This window comes from Setaria viridis, chromosome 9 (genome assembly GCF_005286985.2).
Source record: "Setaria viridis chromosome 9, Setaria_viridis_v4.0, whole genome shotgun sequence".
Classification (NCBI taxonomy): domain Eukaryota; kingdom Viridiplantae; phylum Streptophyta; class Magnoliopsida; order Poales; family Poaceae; genus Setaria; species Setaria viridis.
Genome location: NC_048271.2, coordinates 20,306,711 through 20,331,206, shown reverse-complemented (window position 1 = coordinate 20,331,206; position 24,496 = coordinate 20,306,711). Strand labels below are relative to the sequence as shown.

Here is a 24,496-nt window from a genome sequence, read left to right as displayed (position 1 = left end):
AATTCCTGCGACGAACTTGCTTTCAAGTAGATTCAGTCGATTTATCTATGTTTTGTTTTTCACGTGCAGATTTATCTCTGCATTGAACTTGTCCAAGTGCTCATGCATAATCTACCACTATTAATGTCCTGTTCTGAAACAAAACTTATGACCTGACTCTTTCGTAAAAACTTTCTGAAATTGATCCTGCTACCATTCCGGATTCCAAATCTAATAGGAAAGCTTATGATTTTGAATATTTCAAATCTTTTCCGGAGTTTGTTTTCGTACTCTGTCTCATCCAGTCATCTAGCAGATCGTCATCTTCACTCTTTTGGACTTTGCAGCTTCCTCGGGTTAAATGTGATTGACGCTGTTGACTTATCGTGATCATGTGAGGCTGACATCTGGTCCCACACGTCGTGGAGATATTAATGGCACAGAGTTACAGGCCGTGTCAAAGTTCCCCAGTTCTCCCATATGAGAGTGTGCTCTGTAGTCAACTTAAGATAAGACAAATATGTGCTCCATTTTCCTCCTGCTTTTCTTTCCAAGGACGACATGAAAGAGATCTTTTGCCTCCCTTCAGTAGCTCAGTATCAGTGTCACCACCACCAAACCAGCCTGAGACGCCACACGTCTCTGGTGCATGACGTGCTTGTCTCAAGGTAGGTGAGGAGTAGAAGCAGCCTCACCCTCACACATGTCGTCACCGTCGAGAGGTGGTGGCGGCGCACCGGAGGATCAGGGGGCGGGCGGTGAGGCCGGCGTGGAGCGGGGAGGGAGAGGCACGTGGCGCCACGCGGCGTTCCACGTCGCCACGACGATCGCCACGCCGGCGGCCTACGCCCCCTTGCCCTTCGCCGTTGCCTCCCTTGGCTGGCCTCTTGGTGTTTGCAGCTTGGTTATCGGGACACTGGTTACATGGTGCTCAAGCTTGGCTGTGGCCTCGCTGTGGCAGTGGAATGGAGAGAAGCACACCAGCTACCGGCTCCTCGCAAAGAGCATCTTCGGTCAGCGACATTTTTCACCCCCATTAAGCAGTGCTTTAATTTGTACTAACTGACAATACTCCACAGCAAAAACTTTCTGAAAGAGCATTCCTGATTGCTGTAGTTTGATTTCTCATCAGCTAATTCCTTTTCGGTCAGAAAAAAAGAAACTGCAACTGAAAAGCTAAAGCTGTGATGTTGTTGAAGGTCCATGGGGCTACTGGTATGTGTCCTCCTTCCAGCAGGTGGCATCAGTGGGCAACAACATTGCAATCCAGATCGCAGCCGGCAGCAGCCTCAAGGCTGTGTACAAGCACTACTACGCCGCCGACGACCGCGCAATGACCCTGCAGCAGTTCATCCTTCTCTTCGGCGCATTCGAGCTGCTCCTCTCCCAGCTCCCTGACATCCATTCTTTACGGTGGGTCAATGCTATCTGCACTGCCAGCACCGTTGGATTTGCAGCGACAACCATTGGTGTCACAGTTCATGATGGTAATTATTTCAGCGCATTTTTCAGTCTACGAGAATGTCTGAAATTACCGTATACGGAAGATTGAACAGCGATCTCTGCTGTGCAGGGTATCGGATCGACAGAAAGGAAGTCAGTTACAGTCTTCAAGGAACCACTGCTACCAAGATCTTCAGAGCTTTCAACGCGTTGGGCACGATAGCATTCTCCTTTGGTGATGCCATGCTGCCAGAAATTCAGGTGCACATCTGATGTTCATTGAGATTCATGTGTAGGTAGTAAAAGTACCCTCTCATTCTCAAAAACTTTCAGAGCACTGTGCGTGAACCGGTGAGGGCAAACATGTACAGAGGTGTCTCGGCTGCGTACACGATCATCGTCGTGTCCTACTGGACCCTGGCATTCAGTGGCTACTGGGCATTCGGTTCTCAAGTCCAGTCCTACATCCTGTCCTCCCTGACTGCTCCAAGATGGGCAATTGTAATGGCAAACCTTTTTGCAGTCATTCAGATTGCAGGTTGCTTTCAGGTAAACACCTGCTACTTCCATCTACAATTTGGTGCCACAGCCATCAAGTAACTGTACTTCTGCGCCAAGATATACTGCAGGCCAACGTTTGCGCACTTTGAAGAGCGGGTTCGGGCGAAGAACAGGAGCTGCAGATCCTGCCTGTGGCGGCTGATGTACACTTCTGCATACATGGCAGCGATCACCCTCGTCTCCGCAGCAATGCCATTCTTTGGGGACTTTGTATCAATCTGTGGAGCAGTTGGGTTCACCCCTCTGGACTTTGTGCTGCCAACATTGGCACTTATGAAGACTAGTAAGCTGCCTGATAACCTAGGATTGCGGTATGCTGTGAAGGCGCTCAGCTCTGCTGTCGCCATCTTGTTCTCCATCATAGGAGCACTTGCATGCATCGGCGCGGTCAGATCGATCGCAATTGATGTCAAGACCTACAAGTTCTTCCATGATATGTGATGACAGTTTTGCAGCATCAAGTAGCCTTTTGCATCAATTCATGTGCTGTAGCCCCCCATGAGCATTACTTTAACCGGAGGGCATAACATGAAGAGAGAACATCGCAACAAGTGCACTGCTCATAAGTATAGCGGATATTTGATCTATACAAACCATTACTGCTACATTAGCTCCAAAACGGATGCAAACAAAGTAGATCAAAAAGGAAATTAAAAAGAAAAAGATGAAAGGAATTTGAAATGGCTAGGACAGATTGAACTAGTTCTCTCCTAAGGGGGTACTAGCTTATTTAACGATGCAGCACGGATACTCTCAGCTAAAATCCTTTAACCTTCTCTTCAGCACATCCAAGGACTTCTTCCGGGCGCTCTGCACCGTGGCTCGGCTTGAAAGGCTACCAAACAAGCTGTCTGGCGCATCCTTGAACTTGTCACAAATGATTGCCACCTTCTTGTGGTCCAAGGATCCATAATTCTTCTCCCTGGTTACAGGGTTCATGAAGCTCTCAGGCTGGTTGCTGAGAAGAAGATTGATCAGCTGCCTTATTTCCACTAGGCAATCTTTGAAACTTGTTTCTTTTCTCAGTTCTGACAACCCAGTGCTGTGATATGTGTCATCTGCAAAGCCCTCCAACATTTTCAGGTCAATGTCAATACCAGCTGCGGCATTTGCATTGAACCTTTTGACTCTGTCACTAAGAAGTACTGTTATTATAGAGTCTGCAATGTGGCTTAGTGCACCGGAGACAACCTTGTACAGGGCATCCCTTGGTACAATCTGCTGCCCAGAAGATACCACCTCATGAAGATAGATAACGACTTCATTCATGTAGTCATTTGCGTGTTCTGGAGCTTCCTCCACAGTCCAATTGATGCTAGTCAACTGCAACATAAACTCATCAACCTTGGAATTGACCAAAGTAATTAATCCATTGTATGCTGCATTCTGGGTGGCTTTGAGCACAGCTTTAGCAGTCAAACCAGAATGGGGCTTCTCAAGAATACGCCTAGGAACACCACAAAGTTGAGCAGCATGGCAAAGGAACATATCACAGGACCGCTCAAAAACTGCAATATTTCCTGCAATCTGCACCATTTGTTGAAATTCCAGGGAGCCACCATGTATAAGGTTCAGAAAACCCTCATTTAATACCTCAATTAAGAACTTGTCTAAGTAACTCTTCACCACATCATAGAAGTTCATGCTGCTACCATATGACAAGTATCTGACCAAGTCCTCGATGAAAGCACGCACAATACGGCAAGCAGTGGGAACAGAAGAGGAAAACGGAGCCACATATGGCAAATCTGGTACTACATCAATGGGTTCAAGTTGAAGTGCTGCAACATTCATGTCATATTCATTTTCCTTCTTTATAACCATCTGCTCATATGAGTCTTTAGACAAGACATTCTTTATCTGCTTACGGCAATCAGAGATAAGCAGCTCAAGATACTTGTCCCTATTTTTGCCAAGAATTTCAACCAACGATGTAGCTTGGTATCCATATTTCTTCATGGTGGTACCCAAAAGACTGATATAACCTTTGACATTGAGGAGGTGGTTGGCAGTATCCATGAGAGATAACTGTTGCTCTAAGATCGATGTGACCTTAGATATAGCTGTTTCCCACATTGTCTCCACCTGACTCTCAGATAGAAGCCCATCTGCAGTTCGAAGGACACGGTCCTCAATAATGAAAAAACCAGCTATCTGAGCAAGGAAAGGTTGATGGGACTCAACAAAGGGCTGCGATGTAGAAATCTGCAAGTCCGAATTGAGTTGCATGAGCCTATTGTTAAAGTAATATTCTCGAAACTTTTCCCCAAGACCAAGGCCAATGTGGATATGGTATGCTCTGTACACTGGTGCAAGATCAAATTCTAGCATTGCTTCCTCATCCATGTTCTCCACATCCAAGATGTAAGCATGCTCATTGAACCCAACACGGCTACATTCCTCTGCTTCCCTCTGTCGGGCACACATCCCCTCATCTTTCTGACGAGCCAGGTTGACCTGGCCTATTGCAGCATGCCCAATCTCCTTTCCTATCCTTCTGATGTATACAAGCCACTCATTGAACTCACCACAAACTTTCTTCTCGATGTACAGCTTTACAATAGGAATTTGTTTCTGAATAACCTTTTTCAGAAGTTTCAGAGGAATATTTTGCATGTATTCCTTCTCAATCAACTCCAAAGTTTTCAATGCAGAATGTAACTTGGCTTCTGCAATGTCCCTGTTGCATATCTTGCACAGACTAGTGACTTGAAGACAGATCTTCAATGTCGCTAGGGCCTCCCCAACACTCCTATTTACTGAATACAACTCAAGAAGCTTGTCAAGCTTCAGCAGCAAGGCACTAGCAACCTCTTGCAGTCGCAGGTTCTCATCAGACAATGTTCCCTTAAGCTCATCAGCATCAACCAGCACACCACGGAGTTCGTCGACAGCAAGTATGAATTCCTCATAGTGAAGTCTACAAATCTCTTCAATCTCAACCTCCTTCATCTTCACGATGTTCCTGAGGCTGTGCAAGAGAGCTTCAGGCTTCCCGGATTCAAAAGCATGCCGCACAATGGGACCCAAATCCTCATTGTTCGCGATGAAGGCTGCAAGGCCCAAACCAATACCACCATCCCCATTTTCCGCAGCACCCCTCTTCTTTGTCTGAGCAGTCATGGCTCAACTGCAAAAAAAAAAAAAAAAAAAAGAAAGGCATGTGTCAACTTTTGAGAACATTGGCTTTAGATGTTGCCAATGATGTAGGGAGAATTCAAAATCCCCGTTTACGTTTGCGTTACATGTTAGGGAATATTATCCTTTCACTGCCAAATGTCACACACACAAGCAGCAGTAGGGAGAACCGAAATCCTGGATTCGGTTTGCTTTACATGTTAGGGAATATTATCCTTTTGCTGCCAAATGTCACATGCACAAGCAGCGTTAGGGAGAATCCAAAATCCTGGATTCGGTTTGTGTTACATGTTAGGGATATTATCCTTTCTCTGCCAAATGTCACACTAAGTCCCTGTAAATCTACATAACATACATGCGGCGCACCTAACTGCCAAAGAAGCACATCCATTTTTATGAAGGACCTGTTGATGGTATCTTTGTTTAAATTTGCTCTTTGAAAATATCAAAGTACCTGCAACCCAATCAGCACTAGGCTAGGCGCAAAGTGCGGCACATACGGAATCACGGAACCAAATCTCACCGCAAGCAGAGCAAAGCGGTGAGATCAGAGCAAGCCACTACTAGTAGTAGCCTCCCCTTGGAAAGGGAAACAATCTGACACTAGAGATTCCCCAAATTTCCATTTGGGACACCGCCCTGGACGGCGGGGGCGGAGGAAGATTCAGCCGTGGTGTTCCTCCGCCGCCTGAGACCCAGGACCGGCACCCACACACCGCCGGCCACCGCATCCGGACGCGAGCACTCGCAGCGCAGGAGAACGCACATCTCCGCGTGACCTCCGGTGGAAAATCCGTCGCGGGGGGCGCCCAAACAAAACGAAACGCGCCGGCGCAGCTGAAGCACGGCTGCAGGAGAGAGGCCGAGGAGGGCGATAAGGATCAGGGGGAAACCACTCACCTGACCCGACGGAGTGCAGCCCGGGATCGGGGGGAGGACTGGCAGATTCCCCGCGCCGCGAGAGCGCGATTGGCGGCCGGCGGCGGCGTCCTGTGAGCAGGCACGGAGTGCTATGAGAGAGAGACAGAGGGGCGAAGCTAGAGATACGAGGGGGAATGGCGGAGGAACCCGAATAGAGGATGGGGAGCGACGGCCCGTACCTGGGGTCGGTCGCCGGCGGCGGAGAGGCGAGGTCGGCGGACGGCGGAGAGAGAGAGAGATTAGAGGGGTTTTGGATGTGTCTGTCGTCTGTAGCGAGCGGTTTTGGAATGGATTTTAGCGGCTTCCGGGTTCCAAATGATGTTTGGTTTTCGCCTAGTCTAGTGCGGCGGTTTGCGCGTGTTTCCGTTGGAGAAAACAAAAACGACTGGGGCTCGCTCCAGGCTGCGCGGCGGTGCCTCCAACGTTGCCGGCCGAGGCCGGCGTAAACGGTGGTGGCCAGACAATTGTTCGAGCCAGACTTAGGAGTCAGAAAAACTGAAATGATTAATTTGTTGTAAGAGAAAAATATTGTTTGGTACCTGATAAGCTGAAACGAACAGAGTCTGGTGGTGCTTTTCCGTGTATCCCTTATTTTGCCTATTCCTATTTTTCCCTTACCAAATAAATAGGTTTTCGGACAATATTATTTGAGCAAGTTTTCATGATAACCTTTTTAACCTTCCTAGGAAAGTACGTTTTATTGAACTGGTTATTCAGAGCCAGCAACTGGCTGCCGGATTTCGTCCCGTCCGTAGCGTTTCGGAAGTCACTCTGGCGTGACGCTGCTGGATACTTCTGATCAATAGGAATAGGAGGAAAAAAAAGCTTATGATGAGCATCTATTGGAGTCTAGCATTTCCAAGATCTAATTCGAGTTTCTTATTATGTAGTGGAAACGCCTCACAATCTTCTGTTTTACGCTTACGCTTAAGGGAAGAAATGTTCTTGTGGATGCAGGCCTTGGTACCCCAAAATTTGTATGCAAGATGAGCTTACAGGACTGCCAATCAAGCGAGCCACCAGGTTTGAGAATAAGGTGGGATCCAAGAATGTAGTGGCTGGTGAATCACTGATCAAAAAGCGGATTTTTGAGAGATTCTTCATCGATCTAGTAGCCGGTGAATCACTGATCAAAGAGCGAGCAGCCGCTAGGTTTAATGAATTCCTTCATAAGCATTTCCAGAAATATTTCCTAGAGATGTTTTTCAAAAATATTTTCTAAAAAATTTTCTTGAATTGACAGGTGAATGTTTTAAAGAAAAGTTTGGTGAAAGCTTGGAAATGGTTTCCAAAGATAGAAAGTTGTCGAGGAGAAAACTTGTCCGGAAAATAAAGTTGTATGGCTAGGATGCGGGGGTTATTGACAAATTGTCGCTTGATGTCGGTGCAAATACACACTATGCACGCCAACACGAGGCTTTTGTTTTTTTTTTACGGTGAACTAGGATCGTGCCCGTGCGTTACTATGGGCAACAAAATTTTTATATTGCAAAACATTGGATTCAACGGGATAATAAAAATATATAATATGTATAAATATGAAATAAGTATATTATCCAAGATTGGATTCAGCAGGACAATAATCATGTAGAACAAGTACGAATACAGGTAATCCAAATGCCCCCCATCTATCCTATTTCTTTGACTGTGATGCGCCAAAGGAAATGTTTTACAATGCCTGGTAGTCTTGTCCTCCAGGCATTCGCTTCGTGCGCTAGAAGATCGATGAAGAAGTTGTGCCGCATTATTATAGCATCCTGTAAGTAAGATAAGTGCTTACTTCAAGTTAAGCTCTCGTGTGATGGGATTTATCGTATATTGTAAAATTACAGAGGAACGTACAACAAAGCATATTTACTCACTTTTTCGATGTGCACTTTTCGAGAACTATCCCACCATGCCATGTACTGTAGAATAAACCATCCATCTGAAAATCTGTGGTATGATGAATCGTCAGCTATATAAATATACGAACATATCTTTTAAAAAATAAAGGATATTGACACTCTAAAATGTCGGTGTGTCAGAGCTGATCTTACCCATCAGTGTCTTCCACAATCCCTTTCGCGCGTTCAAATTCCCATTTGTGAATATCCTCCCATGAATCAGGTTTAAGCTGTCTAAATGCGTTCATAAATTTTAGGCGAAATCCTACAATCTATATCGCATAATGTTTATATGGCATATCCGTAGCATATTTTGGAATGGGTTTAGTGTTAATCACAATAAGTTTCTTCCGCTTAATGTCGAGTACATAAAGCAGGTAGGTATTGACATGCTTCCATGGCAAGAGAAACTGCAAAGCACTCAGTATTAGGACCACAAAGAATATATAATGAACAAATAATGGCATGAAAAGAACTTACATATCTGTAACCTAGTATGTCATATTTTACTATTTTCCATCCACCAATCACATCACCCAACTCTTTACCACTGTGATGTTTACGATATTTTTCATGACGTGTTAACTCCAACATTTTCTGAAGCAAAATGATATATAGCCATGTTCCGTATCACTTATCAATTTTATGTATAATTAATAAATATAAATAGACAATGAATGCAGTATATTCCACGGTTATGATTGTAATTATAAACAAGCTAACTTACACAGAATCGAAGATCCACGTGATGCTTTGCAACCTTGTTGTTGTACCTTATCACCCCTTTAGCCTCTCGGTATGCAAGAAATCGGACACCTAAGTTGAAAAATGGTTCGGGCATGGGCGAACCTCGTTTCAACAACACCTTGAGATCACCGAGTTTATACACACTCTTATAGGGTAAATCACTTCTTACCCAAACCATACTGCAAATCAATATATAAGAACAATGCATAAGAAATCATAATAAATTGCAATACTATTAGTGGTAAACGAAAGTGATGAAGTACTGAGCTTACTCCAATTCTGCAGGATCCTTGATTGTCAAAATATAATCACAAAAAATCTCAGCTAACTCATCTCTCTTCAAGGGCCAGTCCTTGTAGTATAGAAGAACATCTTGCTTATCTGAGTCTATCTCTGTATTGATTTTCTTTAGTTTAAGTGCATTTTCATGGCTGTTTGTTTGTGGATTTCCTCTTTTGTTTGATCTACTGAAACTCGTTAGGTTCTATTATTTCTGCAAAGTCACTCGGGCTTCCGATGTTTTCATCCTCATTGCGTAGTAATGGTTTACCTAACCATTCATTAAATATAGTTGATAGTAATGTAGCTGCCATTCTAGTCCTAAATTTTACCATACTCTCCTGTACATTAGTAGTAATACAGTTTATTTAGAAAATATGCTAGTAAAAAATATTCACTAATTACTTGTGTTAAAGTTATACATAAAGTACCTGATCCACGGTAGCGTACAGATGATCCCCAGTCCAACACTTGATAAAGGCAACCATGAATAACCCACATGAGACACTACAGAATCATTATTATATAGAAAAAAGTAAGATATATACATATGAGATTGTAGAATTGGTATTTTAAATCAGTGTGCAATATCATACATACCCATCAAACTGTATTCTGTCAACCATGATCTCCACAACATCCCAGGTGTCAACATTGACGTCCGGCCAAGCGTGATCTTTAAGGCCAGTGCATTGCAATGTGTATTCCATCTGCATCCACAACCCCTTCAACTATTTGTACATGTACTGGTTAATTAGTATGTGCAGTTTGCAAAAAAAAAATAGAAATATCTGAGATGGCAAAAACTTACAGTATTTTCGAGGTCTCTGCGCCCAAACAATGTTCCATAAGAATCTAACACATGTATCTTACGCCTTCGCGCATTCACTACAGCAAGATACCAGTGTGTATCTTTTATATTTATTAGTAAGAACAACTATCAAGTATTAAAAATGTAATGTCAGTCAAGGAACGTATATTGGATAATTGAAGTATATATCGTAATGTTGAAAATAGTAGTTACCATATCGTGTTGCATGTACGATAATACCCTTTCAGCCAACCGTGGAACCTGTGAATGCCCACGGGAGGGATAGTGATCCTCCATGTCCTCCATGTTCCGTTTTTCTTCACCATCCCCCTTCATTAACACGGTCATACTTGTATTTTCTAGGTAGCACGTACCACCTGCCCTATTTATCATATTATCTTGAGTCCGTAATAGGTGGATATACGCATTTATGACCTGCAAAAAATCAACCATGAATAATTTCTCAATATAAAAAAAGATTTTTGTTCCCATAAATTTGTACTCGGGGTTATTACCTCATCATACAGGTATGCGTTTCGACAAAATAAGCACTCCATGTGATTCCTATTCACCAGGACATCATCGATGAGCACAAGCTCTTCCCTACCTGGTTCAGCTGAGATCTTTTTAGCAGTTTCAAAGAAGGCATGATCATTGACAGTACATTCGTAACCTGAAATAATCATAAAATTTGAGGATAAAGATCATTGCACATGATAAATGTTGTGAAAATATATCAAATGAGCAACCTGATATATGAATGAAACATAAACTACCTTCCGGAATCTTGAAAGCATCTTCTGACACGTTGGTTTTGTTAGTGATCAACACCTACTGTGACATATCAACATCTTTGAGTTTGTTAGGTGTCAAACCCTCTTGGTATTTATTGGCATCCAAGTAATCCGTCTTGGAAGTAGTTTCCTCTAGTTCCAGCAATATATCCATACTATAGCCACCATTGTTACCAGTGGGCGTCAGCTCCATGGATGGCTGCTCCAAGGATGACTATTGATGGAAAAAGGAGGTAACACATAAACTCATTAACTTAGTACCGGTTCTGCAATATGATTCAGTGAGCGTTAAGCTTGTGGGTAGCTTACCTCGGAACCGTCTGACATGGATGGATACTGAATGTAGTGGTTTAAAGTTCACCAGGATCATACAATGACTTGCGCTTGTTGACTGCTAATACAGATTGACAATGCAAAAAGGAGTTTGCTAAAAAAGGAGTTATAAGCAAAGCAACCGTTTCAAGGAGACAATTCCCCACAATAAATTATTTTTCTGAAAGAAATACGATTACAGTAAGTTCTAATTATATTAGAACTACAACTGCCTTTCTCTTCGCATTTTACAAGAAGATTATTTCAAAAAACAAAATTCCCCACTACATCATGGCCTGCTAAATCAAGTTACCGCTCAATCTTAATTCCTCACTACATCATATCTAATTAGGCCTAATTATCTAATTAGGCCTAATTATGATCTAATCATACATGATTAACAGAGCAATTAACATAACACATGCCATATCGGACAACCTCTTGGGTAAAATCATGTCTTATTAGGTCTAATCATGATCTAATCTACATGAACATGTTTAACAGAGGGTAACGAGAACTCACACTTGAGCTGCAACGCCGCCGCTCGCACGGCACCCTCCAACCTTCCGGTGCAGTTCGCGACCGAGCGTTCAGCTTCACAACAGATCGCGTCGGTTTAGTAGCGAGGTCACGGAGTAGGCGACATGTAGGAGGAACCCATAGCTGGATAACTGCAAGTTGAACATTTGTACTGCAGTGAGTCTTATTCGTTAGGAGAGATGAAGGAATAATGATATAGGAGCTTATCACTTCGGTGTACTGTTCCATGGTTACAATAAAAAAACATTTATCATTATGTACCCTTGTTATATGTATATCATTTATGTACATGTTTTATGAGTATATACTTCCAATCTGACTTACAATACGACTGAATCTAATGCTCCTCCAATTAAAAAGATGCTAGCTGCTACTGCCTACTCCTAGACACTCCTCTCTCTTACTCTTATCCCATCGAAGCATAGGTGCTAATTGCAAGGATTGGTACTAACAATGGCTAATTATGGAACTAACAATGGATAATTTTCATTGCCTAAAAAACAGTGGGTAATTTCAACTTAATTAGGATAGGGTGATTAACCCGAAGCTATTAGGGCCTAACCTACACTATTCTTGATTAGTTAACATAACATATGCCATATACGAGAACCTTCTTGGGTATAATCACGTCTGATTAGGCCTAATTATGATCTAATCATAACGAACATGATTAACAGATTAATTAACATAACACATGCCATATCGGAGAACCTCTTGGTATAATCATGTGTAATTAGGCCTAATCATGATCTAATCTATATGAACATGATTAACAGAAGGTAACGAGAACTCACCCTTGAGCTGCAACGCCGCCGCTTGCACAGCACCCTCCAACCTTCCGGTGCAGTTCGCGACCGAGCATTCAGCTTCACAACAGATCGGTGTCGGTCTAGTAGCGAGGTCAGGGAGTAGGTGACATGTAGTAGGAACCCATAGCTGGATAACTGCAAGTCGAACATTTGTACTGCAGTGAGTCTTATTCGTTAGTAGAGATGAAGGAATAATGATATAGGAGCTTATCACTGTTAGGAGAGATGAAGGAATAATGATATAGGAGCTTATCACTTCGGTGTACTGTTCCATAGTTACAATAAAAAATATTTATCATTATGTACCCTTGTTATATGTATATCATTTATGTACATGTTTTATGACTATATACTTCCAATCTGACTTACAATACGACTGAATCTAATGCTCCTCCAATTAAAAAGATGCTAGCTGCTACTGCCTACTCCTAGACACTCCTCTCTCTTACTCCTATCCCATCGAAGCATAGGTGCTAATTGCAAGGAATTGGTACTAACAATGGCTAATTATGGAACTAACAATGGATAATTTTTGTTGCCTAAAAAACAGTGGGTAATTTCAACTTAATTAGGATAGGGTGATTGACCCGAAGCTATTAGGGCCTAACCTACACTATTCTTGATTAGTTAACATAACATATGCCATATCCGAGAACCTTCTTGGGTATAATCACGTCTGATTAGGCATAATTATGATCTAATCATAATGAACATGATTAACAGATTAATTAACATAACACATGCCATATCCAACAACCTCTTGGTATAATCATGTCTAATTAGACCTAATCATGATCTAATCTACGTGAACATGATTAATAGAAGGTAACGAGAACTCACACTTGAGCTGCAACGCCGCCGCTCGCACGACACCCTCCAACCTTCCGGTGCAGTTCGCGACCGAGCGTTCAGCTTCACAACAGATCGGCGTCGGTCTAGTAACGAGGTCAGGGAGTAGGCGATGAGAAAGCTTCAGGAGAATTGCATGCGTCCTTACCGATGATCAACAATTACCCAGCGAGGAGGTCAGCGAAGGCGCAGGGCGAGCAACAGCGGCGCGGGGCAAGCAATGGGTTTGTTTCGGGCGTGTGCGTGTGCGATGGCGGCAACGAGTTTGTTATGGCGGCTGATAGAAAAAGGAAGGGAAGGAACTCATGATAGAGTACAATTCTTTTTCCAATTTCCTCCCCAGACCTAGCAAATGGAGTGACTGCTCATGGCCGCCCCAAAGTTAGGGCCCAATCTGGCGCATGCATGCAAGGAGCTGATTTTTTAATCTTTCCTTTCTTTCAACATGCCCACAAAATCTCCCGCATGCATGCAAGCAGTTGATTTTTTAATCTTTCCTTTCTTTTAACATGTCCACAAAATCTCGCGCATGCATGCAGGGAGTTGATTTTTTAATCTTTCCTTTCTTTTAACATGCCCACAAAATCTCAAGGTATTGCTTGCTTGCTTCTCTCTTGCTCTTCTTTTTCTTCACGCATAAACTCCAACCGCTATCTCTTTCCTTCTCAAGGTATTTCCTGCGACTTTTCTCTTTCCTTCGTCAGGTTGTCCGACGGTCGCCGCTTCATCTTCTCAAAACAATCTTGTTTTATTCCCTCAAGTAATCCTCCTTCCAATTACGATGCAACTTATCAAATTTTCTCCCTACACTTTCTTATATTACTGTTCCGTCGATCAGGATAGCAAGCACCCAATCATGGTGCGTTCTATAATCAAATCAAAATACATTTCCATTACCTATATTTTCTAAATATAGAGCCTCATTTTATATTCAAGTGACACTGAGCAGCGAGAAGCAAAGGTAATTATTACAATTGTCTTCATATTAATTTTTTTTACATTGAGGTTTTCCCTAAGCCTGCTATTGAAATTTATTTTACGCGGGAGCCCAAAGTGTTTGATCAGTAGATGAGCACTTTGTTCTCCTACTTGTGCTACAACTATGATGCATTTCTTTGTAGCAAATGAAACACCGCAGCATCCTTGTGCATCGGAACCTGCATACCTTTTGATGTTTACATATTAATACCGGTTCACACGAACGCTCCACTTAACGGTCTGATTATCTATGCATAGTTGCGTGTGTTTTCACAGAGAATTGAACTTGGGGCTTTTATATCTGTATAAAACAAACAAACTTGACAAACGGTTCCCGTTTGTTATTCAGACATCTCTGTGGTCGAGCTTCCTAACAGAGTTCCTTATGGATTTCATGCCTTGTTTGTAACTGAGGTAACGATCATCTTTGGCGGTTGTGTTGAGTTGCAACAAATCTTCTTTCTGAGCAGAAGATCACCAAATTAAGAAATTTAAGGATAAATAAAGTTTACATGACTCAATTATCAGTTAGTTAATAAAGCATTATATTTATAATTTCCTCTAACAGGGTAATAAAAAGGTCATGGTATATGGTCACTGTCTAAAATGTTCATATAAGGATATAGCTCAAATTCAATTTATATCAATTAAAATTCTATAATTACACTTAATACATTAAAATTAATACATTAAAATTATCAAACGGTTCCAAAAAATTACCAAAATTTCACATGGCCCAATATATGTTCTCTATTGGCTATATAAAAAGTTTTGTAGTCAAACCACAATTCGACCGTCACTTTGACTCCAACTCTTATCAAATCCTTCTCAACGTTACGATTCTTCTTCTGAGATGCTTCGATTTGTAAACATCGTACGTGAAAAAATATGCAAAATCTTCTCCATTTTTTACCACAACCTCCACGTATGATACCATCACATCATGACAAATCTCATAATTTTCAGACTTCGTTTGCTTTTTTTAGAATTTAAAAACCATTCGACCACACGTTCATGGTCGTGTTTCCTGAACAAGATGTACGAAATTTCTTTTCATTTCATGGGTAAGACCTCAAACAGGGCTAAATAACATGAATATCATTTTTCTATCCATTTTATTTTATTATTTGAATCACTAGTAGTTCAAAATTAACTTTATTCAAAAAATTGCTTGAAATGCAATTAATTAATTAAATATAGCAAACAAATACAAAAATATACAAAATTTTAACATGGAGTAGAAAAAATTCAAGGTCGGAAGGGAAAAAATTATTTTTTTGCCAAGTGCCAAAAAAACACTTTGCAAACACCCTTGTTTGCCGAGTGTTTTTTTTTGACACTCGGCAAACCCCTTGTTTGCTGAATGTTTTTATTTTGCCGAGTGTTTTTGGCTCAGCACTCGGCAAAGAGCTTGTTTGCCGAGTGTCCGAAAAAAACACTTGGCAAACTAAAACACTCGGTAAATTTGAGGTTTCCGGTAGTGTCTTCGGTCTGCACACCCGCTGACATTGACCATGAGAAAATAACGAGAAAAAGCCCCAACGAGCACCGAAACGAAGAACTGATGAAGGCAACCACGGGGCCAGTCTGATAGGTTACGCGCATCTTTTTTAATCGGTTTACGCATGGTCTGAGGTCATCGGCCAACGGCCATTACCCATGTGGCCATGATTTACTTCTCTGGTCTAACAGTCAACTGAGTGGTGGGCAATTGGTCAAATAGAGAAATCGGTTCGGTCTCTTGGTTTTTTCGGAATATCGGTTACCACCCATTAGTTCTTAGAAATTTTGAAGACCAAGCGATTCGGTTTTGATTATTTCTTTTTTTGAAACGAATCTAGCAGAAGAGCTGCCGATTATATTAAAAAGAAGGAATCCAATTGGATAAATACAATGGACAAAAATGAAATGAGGCAAAATTGAGTCAGAAAAATAAAACAACACTATGAACTCAGTCGCAATCAGCATCGCACCAGTAGAGCAGAGAGATGTTTCGCTCCCGCCATAATCCACACGGTGGCCTCGTCTTTGATCGTCTTGAAAATCATGTTGACAGAAGACTCCTTGCTCTTAAATATTCTCATATTCCTTTCCCTCCAGATTGTCCATGCAACTAGCATAATCAAAGTTCGCATGCCTCTCTTAGAGCTGGAATTTGCTCCCGCTCTCATCGACCACCAATGGTGCAGCGTATCGGCCTGTTGCCAAGCCCTCGGGTGGATTGCTGACCAGTCCGCCACCATGGCCCAGATTCTTGTTGTAACCCGGCATTCGGTGAAGAGGTGTAGCGCCGATTCTTGTGATCTCCGACATAGTGGGCAGGTAGCTTGATTTGGCCATCCCCTTTTCTGAAGTCTGTTAGCAGTCCAAAGGCGATTTTGGATTGCGAGCTAGGAGAAGGTTTTGCAGCTTCTAGGGGCCCATATTTTCCAAATCAAGCCGTCAAAGTTGGTGGATGCCGAACCAATGAACTGTGCGTCGTAAGTTTCGATTATTTCGGTACGGTTATCAGACTTGACAGAACTACCAGAGTGCATACACAGGCAGCATCCGGTTCAGCATGGCTTCGAACTCATCGAGGATGGATGCATGGCAGGGTGAGCTTGACTGCCTTCAGAGGACAAAGCGACTAACCGCCGCCCAGCCTACAGCTCCCACCGCTCTCTTCTTCGTCAGAACTATCAATTCTTTCTTAAGGAGTCTAGATTAAATCGATTTGGGTCTATTCCATTCAGATATTGGCATCGAGTTATTATTATTATTATTATTATTATTATTATTATTATTATTATTATTATTATTATTATTATTATTGATGGGGCTACGGCCGGCAAGGAGCCGGCCTGCATAATCTGTATTGATATATGTCAAGTTGTGGGTGCACTGCATACTATAGGTTTTTAAGAGTAGGGTACAGAGAGTGCCACTAGTTTACAATGTTATGAAGGTACTTACTCCACAACAGGATAGATGTGGTTCTCATAGGCACGACAGAGTTGTTAAAAGACTAGGTCATCTCGGACCTTCTAGTTGTGTTCCACATCAAGGCGGTGATGATCGACGAGCAGACGCGGCAGTCCTCCACTTGTAGAAGGTCATGTAACCCCTAGAGGATGCACAACAAGTCAAGGTACGGCACAACATAGGGCCACCCATTGGTCTAGAGACACCTGACGCGCGAGCATCGTAGCAGGAGATGGTCCTGGTCTTCATTCACACAGCATAGTATGCACATCGAAGCAGGATCAATTTTAGTTAGCCTGGATATAGATTACGAGTATCAAAAGGCATAGTCAAAGGAAAGGACAGGGAGCATGTGGCTGTGGCATCCTTTTGCCCAAGGGAGAAAAGAGGAATCACTGCATGGGCTGCCGAGCGTCGAGCGTGGTGCCGAAGAAAGTCGTGACTAGGAACTTAAAGACCGAATTGGTGGCCGACTTTTTCGGTGCGGCTATTTCGGTTTCTGTCAGGGTACTTCGGTTCGGTTTTCGATCATCGGTTAATTATGCTCACCCCATCGGTTTCCGTCAGGCTAGCTGAAAGGAACAACTTCTTTGTTGGCCGAATACTTGCTTTGGGCTTGCAGACTGAATTGGATCTGGTAACCCAATCTGCCTTAGTTAGATGGCAGCAAGCCGTGAAATCTAGGCGGATTTACCACACCACATGGCTCATGCGTAACCGGGTGGGTGTAGATTACACAGATTCATCACGAACAGCTAGCCAGCCGCGCGTGCCTCGAGAGGTAACCCAATCTGCCTTAGATGGTAGCAAGCTGTCTCCTCGGTGTGCATGGTTTACACCGTTTGCATCTTAGTGGGCGTTGCCTGCCTCGCCCGTGCTTAACTCCCCCTTGTCGGTGTCATCCTCTATGGCTAGTGGCCTTGGCACCACGGCCTGGTGGTTGGCCACCTCTTCGGCGTTTGCCCTCACAAGCTGGCTCAGTTCATGGGTGGTGGCCGTGAAGTATGGCCCTCCTCCAGAGAGCGGTGGACGTGGAGGATGTCGGTGACGCGATTGAACGCTTGGGAGAGGCCGGCCAGCCTCTCCCACAAGTCATGGCACAACATGGTCACTGCCTCAGCGGTAGTGCTCCGGTGCTATGTGACACGCGCGGCCTTTCTCCGTGCCTCGTCACGAGCGGCAGGGGCAGAAGTCGTTGCGTCATGGGAGCAGCTTCTCCTCGCCACCTTCATTCGTACGAGTTTCAGGGAGGACTCGTTCTCCTCACCGTTCGAGGGCTCTAATGGCCTCAGTAGTGGAGGATATGAAATGCAATCGATAAAAGTACGAAATAAAAGCACGTAATTTCGGAAAATTATATTGGTACGAAGGCAAATAGTATGTAGGTTCTTATAAATTTTAAGAAGAATGAGGTCATACCGGTAAAGCAATTTTTGAGATGTAGATGTAATTATGATGAGTACAAAGGGCTCATTAGCGATACAGACAACAAATACATTTGCCAACTAGGTGGCTCATACTAGATGGCTCAGGCCCATCAGATGATCACTTGATTTACTCATAACGTAAACGATTACCGAACACGAGATCTTCGGTGCTTATATGCTAGGAATTTGATTCGATGATGTCGTATGTGTCGTTGTCAAGATTAGCGGATCAAGACTACGGCTAGTAAATTTTTTTTATGCGCGTAAGGCTTTGGATGGTGGCGTGAGAGGACACAAGATTAGACTGGTTCACGCAAGGAAAGCCCTATGTCCAGTATGAGGAGCTGCTCGTGTTGCTCACGCAAGGTCTGTAATAGGGGTTACAAACGGGCGAGAGAGGGAGCTAGTCCCAAGTCTCTTGGGTGTGCACTGATGCTCGTGAAGAGGGTGTGTGGGTTCTGTTCACTTGAGAGTCCTCCCGTCTCGGGGCCCCTGGTTCTCCTTTTATAGAGCAAGGAGGGTACCGGGGTTACAGGTGAGCTGGGTGTCTAGAGAAGTAAAAAAAGATAAGCTAAGTAAAGTAAAATACAAGGAGAAGGACCAAGTCCCTGGATTGCCGCCTCCTGCTCCAGCCTTCGGCTCCTGTTAGCGCGGCCACCGGGGGAGGGCGGCTGTCGCCGGATCCTGTTGCCGGTCCTCCGGGCGACCGTTGCCGCCGAGCATGATAATGGTGTTTGGCCGTGGCAACTGTGCACGTTGGGGGAGACGGCTGACCCCTGTTGTCCTGCTACAGCCCGTGGAACACGGACGTCGCGTCCCTGTCACCATATAGGCCGGGCATGAGAACGGGCGGCGCTCCCTCTTGTGCCGGGCGGCGCATGCTATGAGTGCCCTATGGCAAATCAGGGGGAGCCACGGCCACTGTAGCCTGTGCGGTCGTGGCTGCAGTGTTCCGCCCGGGTACTTGTGGCGGGTCACGTCGAGGGGCGCGGGCGCCTTTCTGCGCGCCAGAGCCGTGGCGCATTTATGGCAAGATCTGTGGGGGGCCCACGAGATCCGCGCCCTCGTCTGCCGGTCTACGCCCGAGGAGGACCCTTGTCTTGTGGGCTTGGATGAGTCCGACCCCCTACACCCAAGGTCGGGCGAGACGGAGCCTTGCGGCGAGGGATCGGGTGCACCCGACCCTGGGACCGTGGGTCGGGCGAGGCAGGAGTTTCGTCATCGAGGGGTCGGGCGTGTCCGACCCTGGGGCCCTGGGTCGGGCGAGACGGAGCGGGGTGCTCCTTGCCCATGCCGGGTCGGCAGTGATCGTCATTACCGCAGGTGGGCCTGGGCCTTCATGATTGTTGTTTTAAGGGGCATCAGGAGGTCGTTAATATTTCCCCCCAACAGTAGCCCCCGAGCCTGTGGTGGAAAAAGGATGCTCCTCCAGAGGCTGCTTTCATCGTTCGTCGGGGATCTCTGCTCGCCCTGCAAGTTGCAGTTGATCAGGGATAGGGAGTGTTGTTTGTTCGGCTTGGCCGGGGAGCTTAATTAGGCAGGGCGTCCTGTGGATGTCTTGGCGTGGGAGGATTCCTCATTGTTTCGTAGGGCACTTCCGCCTCGAGACCTCAAATCGTGACCACACGTGTGGTCATTAGTTGCGATGCTAGCCCCCGAGCCCCCGCGCATTGCAGGAGACCGGTCGGGAGGCTAGATCGACTTCTGATCGCTACCCCTCAAGCGTCCGTTCGCTGAGACGAAGGGGGTGAGCCGTGTCACGCTATCCTTACTGGACGAACCGTGGTGCTCGTTGAGCTGCGAACGGGTCGCTTCGAGTGGGGTCCCAGTCCCCGTTCAGGGGGGGGTCCGGCTTGGACCAAGCTGGTGGCGTAGCCCAGATTTCCTGCCGGCCAGTTCATATAGTTCCCGAGTCCATCCGATCGGATCCGGGGGCTCGTTGCCTTTATTCGGGGAAAAACCATGAACTTGATGCCGGTCCGGACTCGAACGTGAGGTCGAGACACCCTAGGCTGTCGTGTGCCCGGGTGATGGCCGCTAGCGGACCCGTCCCTTCTCACCCCTCGCTCGGGGATGTCCTGGGACGGTTGTCGGACCCGTAGTGGGCCAGCCTTCGAACCCCTGGACTGTAATGGGCCTTAGGGGTGTTTTCAGCCCCGTATCCCTTTTTTACCTATTGATGGGCCTTGGGCCGGACGTGGAGGAGGTTGTGCGCGCGCGTTCTCCGGGAGGCAAAGTGGCGGAAGGAGCCGACCCGCGAAATGAGGGAGGCAGGGATGTTTTCCTGTAGCAGATCGTGCGCACGGATTCTGGAAAAGGCGGGTGTGACGGGGCATACCTGGCGCTGCATTAACTGCAACAAGACCGCCCCTTTCGCTTCCCACGCGCCCGCCTATAAGACAGGGGGTCTGCCTCACCGGTTCCGTCCGCACCTGCTCTCGAACCTTTTTGTCTTCTCGCGCGCCCTTTGCCTTCTTGTGCGCGGCTCGCCTTCCTCCGCCTAGCGCAGCAACTTCCCTCGCCCTCCGTCGTCGAACCTTCCCCTTAGCGATGGAGTCCTGGACGCGCTCGAGCTTTGGTACCTCGCGCGCCGACGGCCTCTTGAGGAAAGGCATCATCTGCGAGAGAACCGAGAGGGACGAATGGCGGTTCCCCGAGAGGGAAGATGTGCCGAATCCGCCCGCCGGCTACGTCGTTTCGTTCGCGCACTTCCACGAGAGGGGGTTCGTGACCCCGCCGAGCCGCTTCTTCCGCGGGTTGTTGCACTACTACGGGCTCGAGCTGCAGCATCTCAATCCCAATTGGATCCAACACATCACAGCGTTCGTCGCACTGTGCGAGGGGTTCCTGGGCGTCGAGCCCAACTTCTCGCTCTAGAAGTACTTTTTCGCGGTTAGCCTGTACCATAGGACCGAGAAGAAGGGGAGCCAGCAGCGGACGACCCCGGTGCCGATAGGGTGCGCCGCCATCCACCTCCGCCAGAACCGCGCTAAGGAATATATGGCGATGAAGACCGCGGCGTCCCACAAGGGGTGGCATCAGCAGTGGTTCTATGTGAAGAACTACTCTAATTCCTCCTTGCCGGCGTTCACCGGCCGCGTCATCGAAGTGGCGCCAGAGCTGTGGTCGTACGGTCCGGTCGAGAAGGAGCAGAAGCGGATCACCGGTCTGCTTCAGGCCATCGAGCACCTGAAGGGAAAAGGTATGACCGGGGCCGGAGTCATCGGGGTGTACCACGCTCGGAGGGTGGCGCCGCTGATGCTCCGGGTTCGCTCACTTGCCGACATGGTTCCCGGCGCACCGACCGAGGGCACCGTCCTTGCGACGGGCGCGCTTGCCGACACCGAGATCCGGCAGCGAGTTCGGGAGGCGTTGGACGACAAGGATGCCGATTACCCGATGCCCGGTCACCCTCCGATGCGCCCGGATGAGAATTTCGTCGAGCTGGTGAGGTCTTCACGCTCTCGTCTTTCTCTCTTACATCTCTTGGTTCGTTGCTCTGATGCGGAGTTCTTGTGTCTGCAGGGCCACATGACCCGGGTCGTGGACTCGCGCTCACCGGTGCCGGAGGACGTAGAGCGGCAGCAGCAGAACCGCCTCCTCACCGAGAAGTAGAAGAGGCGTAAGGACAAAGAGACGGCGAGGAAGAAGAAGAAGGCTGCCAAGGAGCTCCAACGGTGGCGGCGGGGTAAGGTCCTGTCGGACGACGACGACGATGAGGATGAGGAGGAGGACTATATTCTGGCCCCCCGGCCGGGCGTGCTCGTCATCCGGGAGCAGCACCCCCAACCGGCCGCGGGGGACAAGCCGAGTGGACCGCCTGCCCAGGACCTGACCTCACAGGGCTCTAGAGCCGCGCCCCAGGGGTCGGCGCGGGGCGCGCCTTGGGAGTCGACGGATAACATGGAACGTAACGTACGACACCTGACAACATAACCCGCACAATTGAGAGTAAGAACGACAACCTCCGGTGTCAACGCCCCACCACCAACCTTCTCCTTCAGTGAATACAATTTGATTGTCGCGGCAAATGGGATCGGACGTCGACCGATCGACAGCGGAGTTTCCTTAGCCCAACAATTTTAGTTGAGTCTCGCCGGTTCTTGGGTGAGATCCAAGATCAATTATCTTGGACTGGCCGCGATTAGTATAGAGTTCCACCGGCGACCGTGCACATGCACTCATTGGTGACATCAACAAAGGATAGGGGATACGAAGAGACCACAGTTGTACAATGATGTTGCTACCCTCGTTGGTTTCTCTGCTCCTTTACGCGACTCGGAAAAGATGGTGCCACGTGTCACAACAGGATACGCTTAGCCAACCTTTATGGGACTTTATGCCAACCACACTAAAGAAAGGCTCAACAGTTTTATGACAACATGTGGGACGAACTTTCATTCATCAATATCTTAGTGACACACCGAAATAAGGAACGTCACTAGTCGTAGTTTACGACGCTCGACTAATGACGAAGGGTTTTCGTCACTCCCGTGTCATAAATCATGGTTTATGATGCAAAAATGCATTTATGATACTTTTTGGTTCATCACTAGTCGGAAGATTTCTTGTAGTGTAGCCGTTAGTGACATGATAGCCCAAATTGGTCAGACCAGTCTCCAAACCGGTCCGAGTTAGCCCAATTCATTCAGAGACACCTTTTTTGGCCCACCTTGCGATTGAGCCGGTCTAAAATAGCTGTGCCGGGATAGTTAGCACACCTGAGGGTTCTCTCAAGACTATTCTCACATAGGTCAACTATGAGTACTTTTGGTGTTTTCAATCAACCAATGTTGCATCGCTCTTGATAGTACAGCATACCTAAACTCAAGAATAAATGTGAACACTATTTGAACTAGTTGAGCTTGTATGTCTTCATTGATGCCATATTTGAACAATGTCAACTTGAGGGCTCTCAACATTGCTTTCTTCTTGAACACATCCATTTGAGCCAGTGACTTAGGATTATCTATCTCATATGTTTGAAGTCATATTCTTCAATCCTTAAGTGACTCCATTTTATACCAATGATGATTGATGCATTATATTGCATTGCTTTCCTTGGTAAGGCTTAGATATGATACTTTGAAACCGCCTCGGATATTAGCCACTTCACCCTAGCAACATCGCTTGACCAAAGAGTACTTAGTCCATCATTGCTAATACCTCGCTTGTTTTCTTCATCTATTCTTGCCACTTTTAGTTTAGCTTTGCTTTGACATTAACAATGAATATCCATTTCAAATCCATGTCTTCAAATGCTTGTTCTTGTTCTTGATTGATAATTGAATATTCCATGACTTGCAAGCTTCCATTAATGAGACCGATTTAAATCACGTAAGTCCATATCACTTGATCATGTATACTCAAGCTTGCCATGCCATCTAATGTATGACTTTCTCTTAACCCTCAATTAATAAGACCAATGATGCTACATAAACCCTTCTCTTATCAATATGCACACTAGCTTGCCATTATTTCTTCTTATGAATGTCAACAATTTCCTTTAATTTGGAATCTCTTTATTTGTCAATAAGTAATCATTGTTATTTTGGAGACTCATGTATCAAGCATGTCATCGTATCTCTAATCACATTTCACATTTACTTGTCATTGATCACAATTTTGCTTCACGGGATCACACACTTGCTCGCTTTCATGAATATGAGCCAAATGCTCATCTTTTATCTCATGAATCAATCTCACAATACAAATATGAGAATAAATTCCTGCTCACAATTTTTAACAAACAAGTTAGTTGTTTTATCACTCAATACACCAAAACCCACTTAGAGGCCTAGATGCACTTTTACTACCTCCATGTCACCATATTGGTGCTAGCCTGACTTCCGATGGTTGCCTCCATTGGTTGTGGTAGGGGGCTTAGATTCATATGGACGTGATCTATATAACTATCATTACCTTTTCTATGGTATAGTTTCCTTGTGGGTCCACTACTACACTACTTTGCTGGGTACATCTGTCATCTTTTCATGTGGAGTGTACAATGTGACCTCCCTATGTTGTCTAGGCTCCTCCCCTTGTTGGTAATGTTCCT

General features: G+C 45.6%; 2 protein-coding genes across 2 annotated transcripts; one reads left to right on the top strand and one right to left on the bottom strand.

Annotated features, from left to right (window-relative positions):
• The first annotated feature begins 28 nt into the window (after positions 1-28).
• LOC117838004 (GABA transporter 1) lies at positions 29-2,444 on the top strand. Its single transcript, XM_034717865.2, has 5 exons — positions 29-992; positions 1,179-1,466; positions 1,553-1,683; positions 1,756-1,971; positions 2,041-2,444. Exons 1-5 carry the CDS (start codon positions 683-685, stop codon positions 2,422-2,424), a joined length of 1,329 nt encoding a protein of 442 aa, XP_034573756.1. The 5' UTR covers positions 29-682; the 3' UTR covers positions 2,425-2,444.
• An 81-nt stretch (positions 2,445-2,525) lies between these two features.
• LOC117838001 (exocyst complex component SEC15A) lies at positions 2,526-6,380 on the bottom strand. Its single transcript, XM_034717860.2, has 3 exons — positions 6,222-6,380; positions 6,022-6,111; positions 2,526-5,113 (listed from the first exon to the last, which is right to left on the bottom strand). Exon 3 carries the CDS (start codon positions 5,104-5,106, stop codon positions 2,737-2,739), a length of 2,370 nt encoding a protein of 789 aa, XP_034573751.1. The 5' UTR covers positions 5,107-5,113; positions 6,022-6,111; positions 6,222-6,380; the 3' UTR covers positions 2,526-2,736.
• Between the last annotated feature and the right edge of the window lie 18,116 nt (positions 6,381-24,496).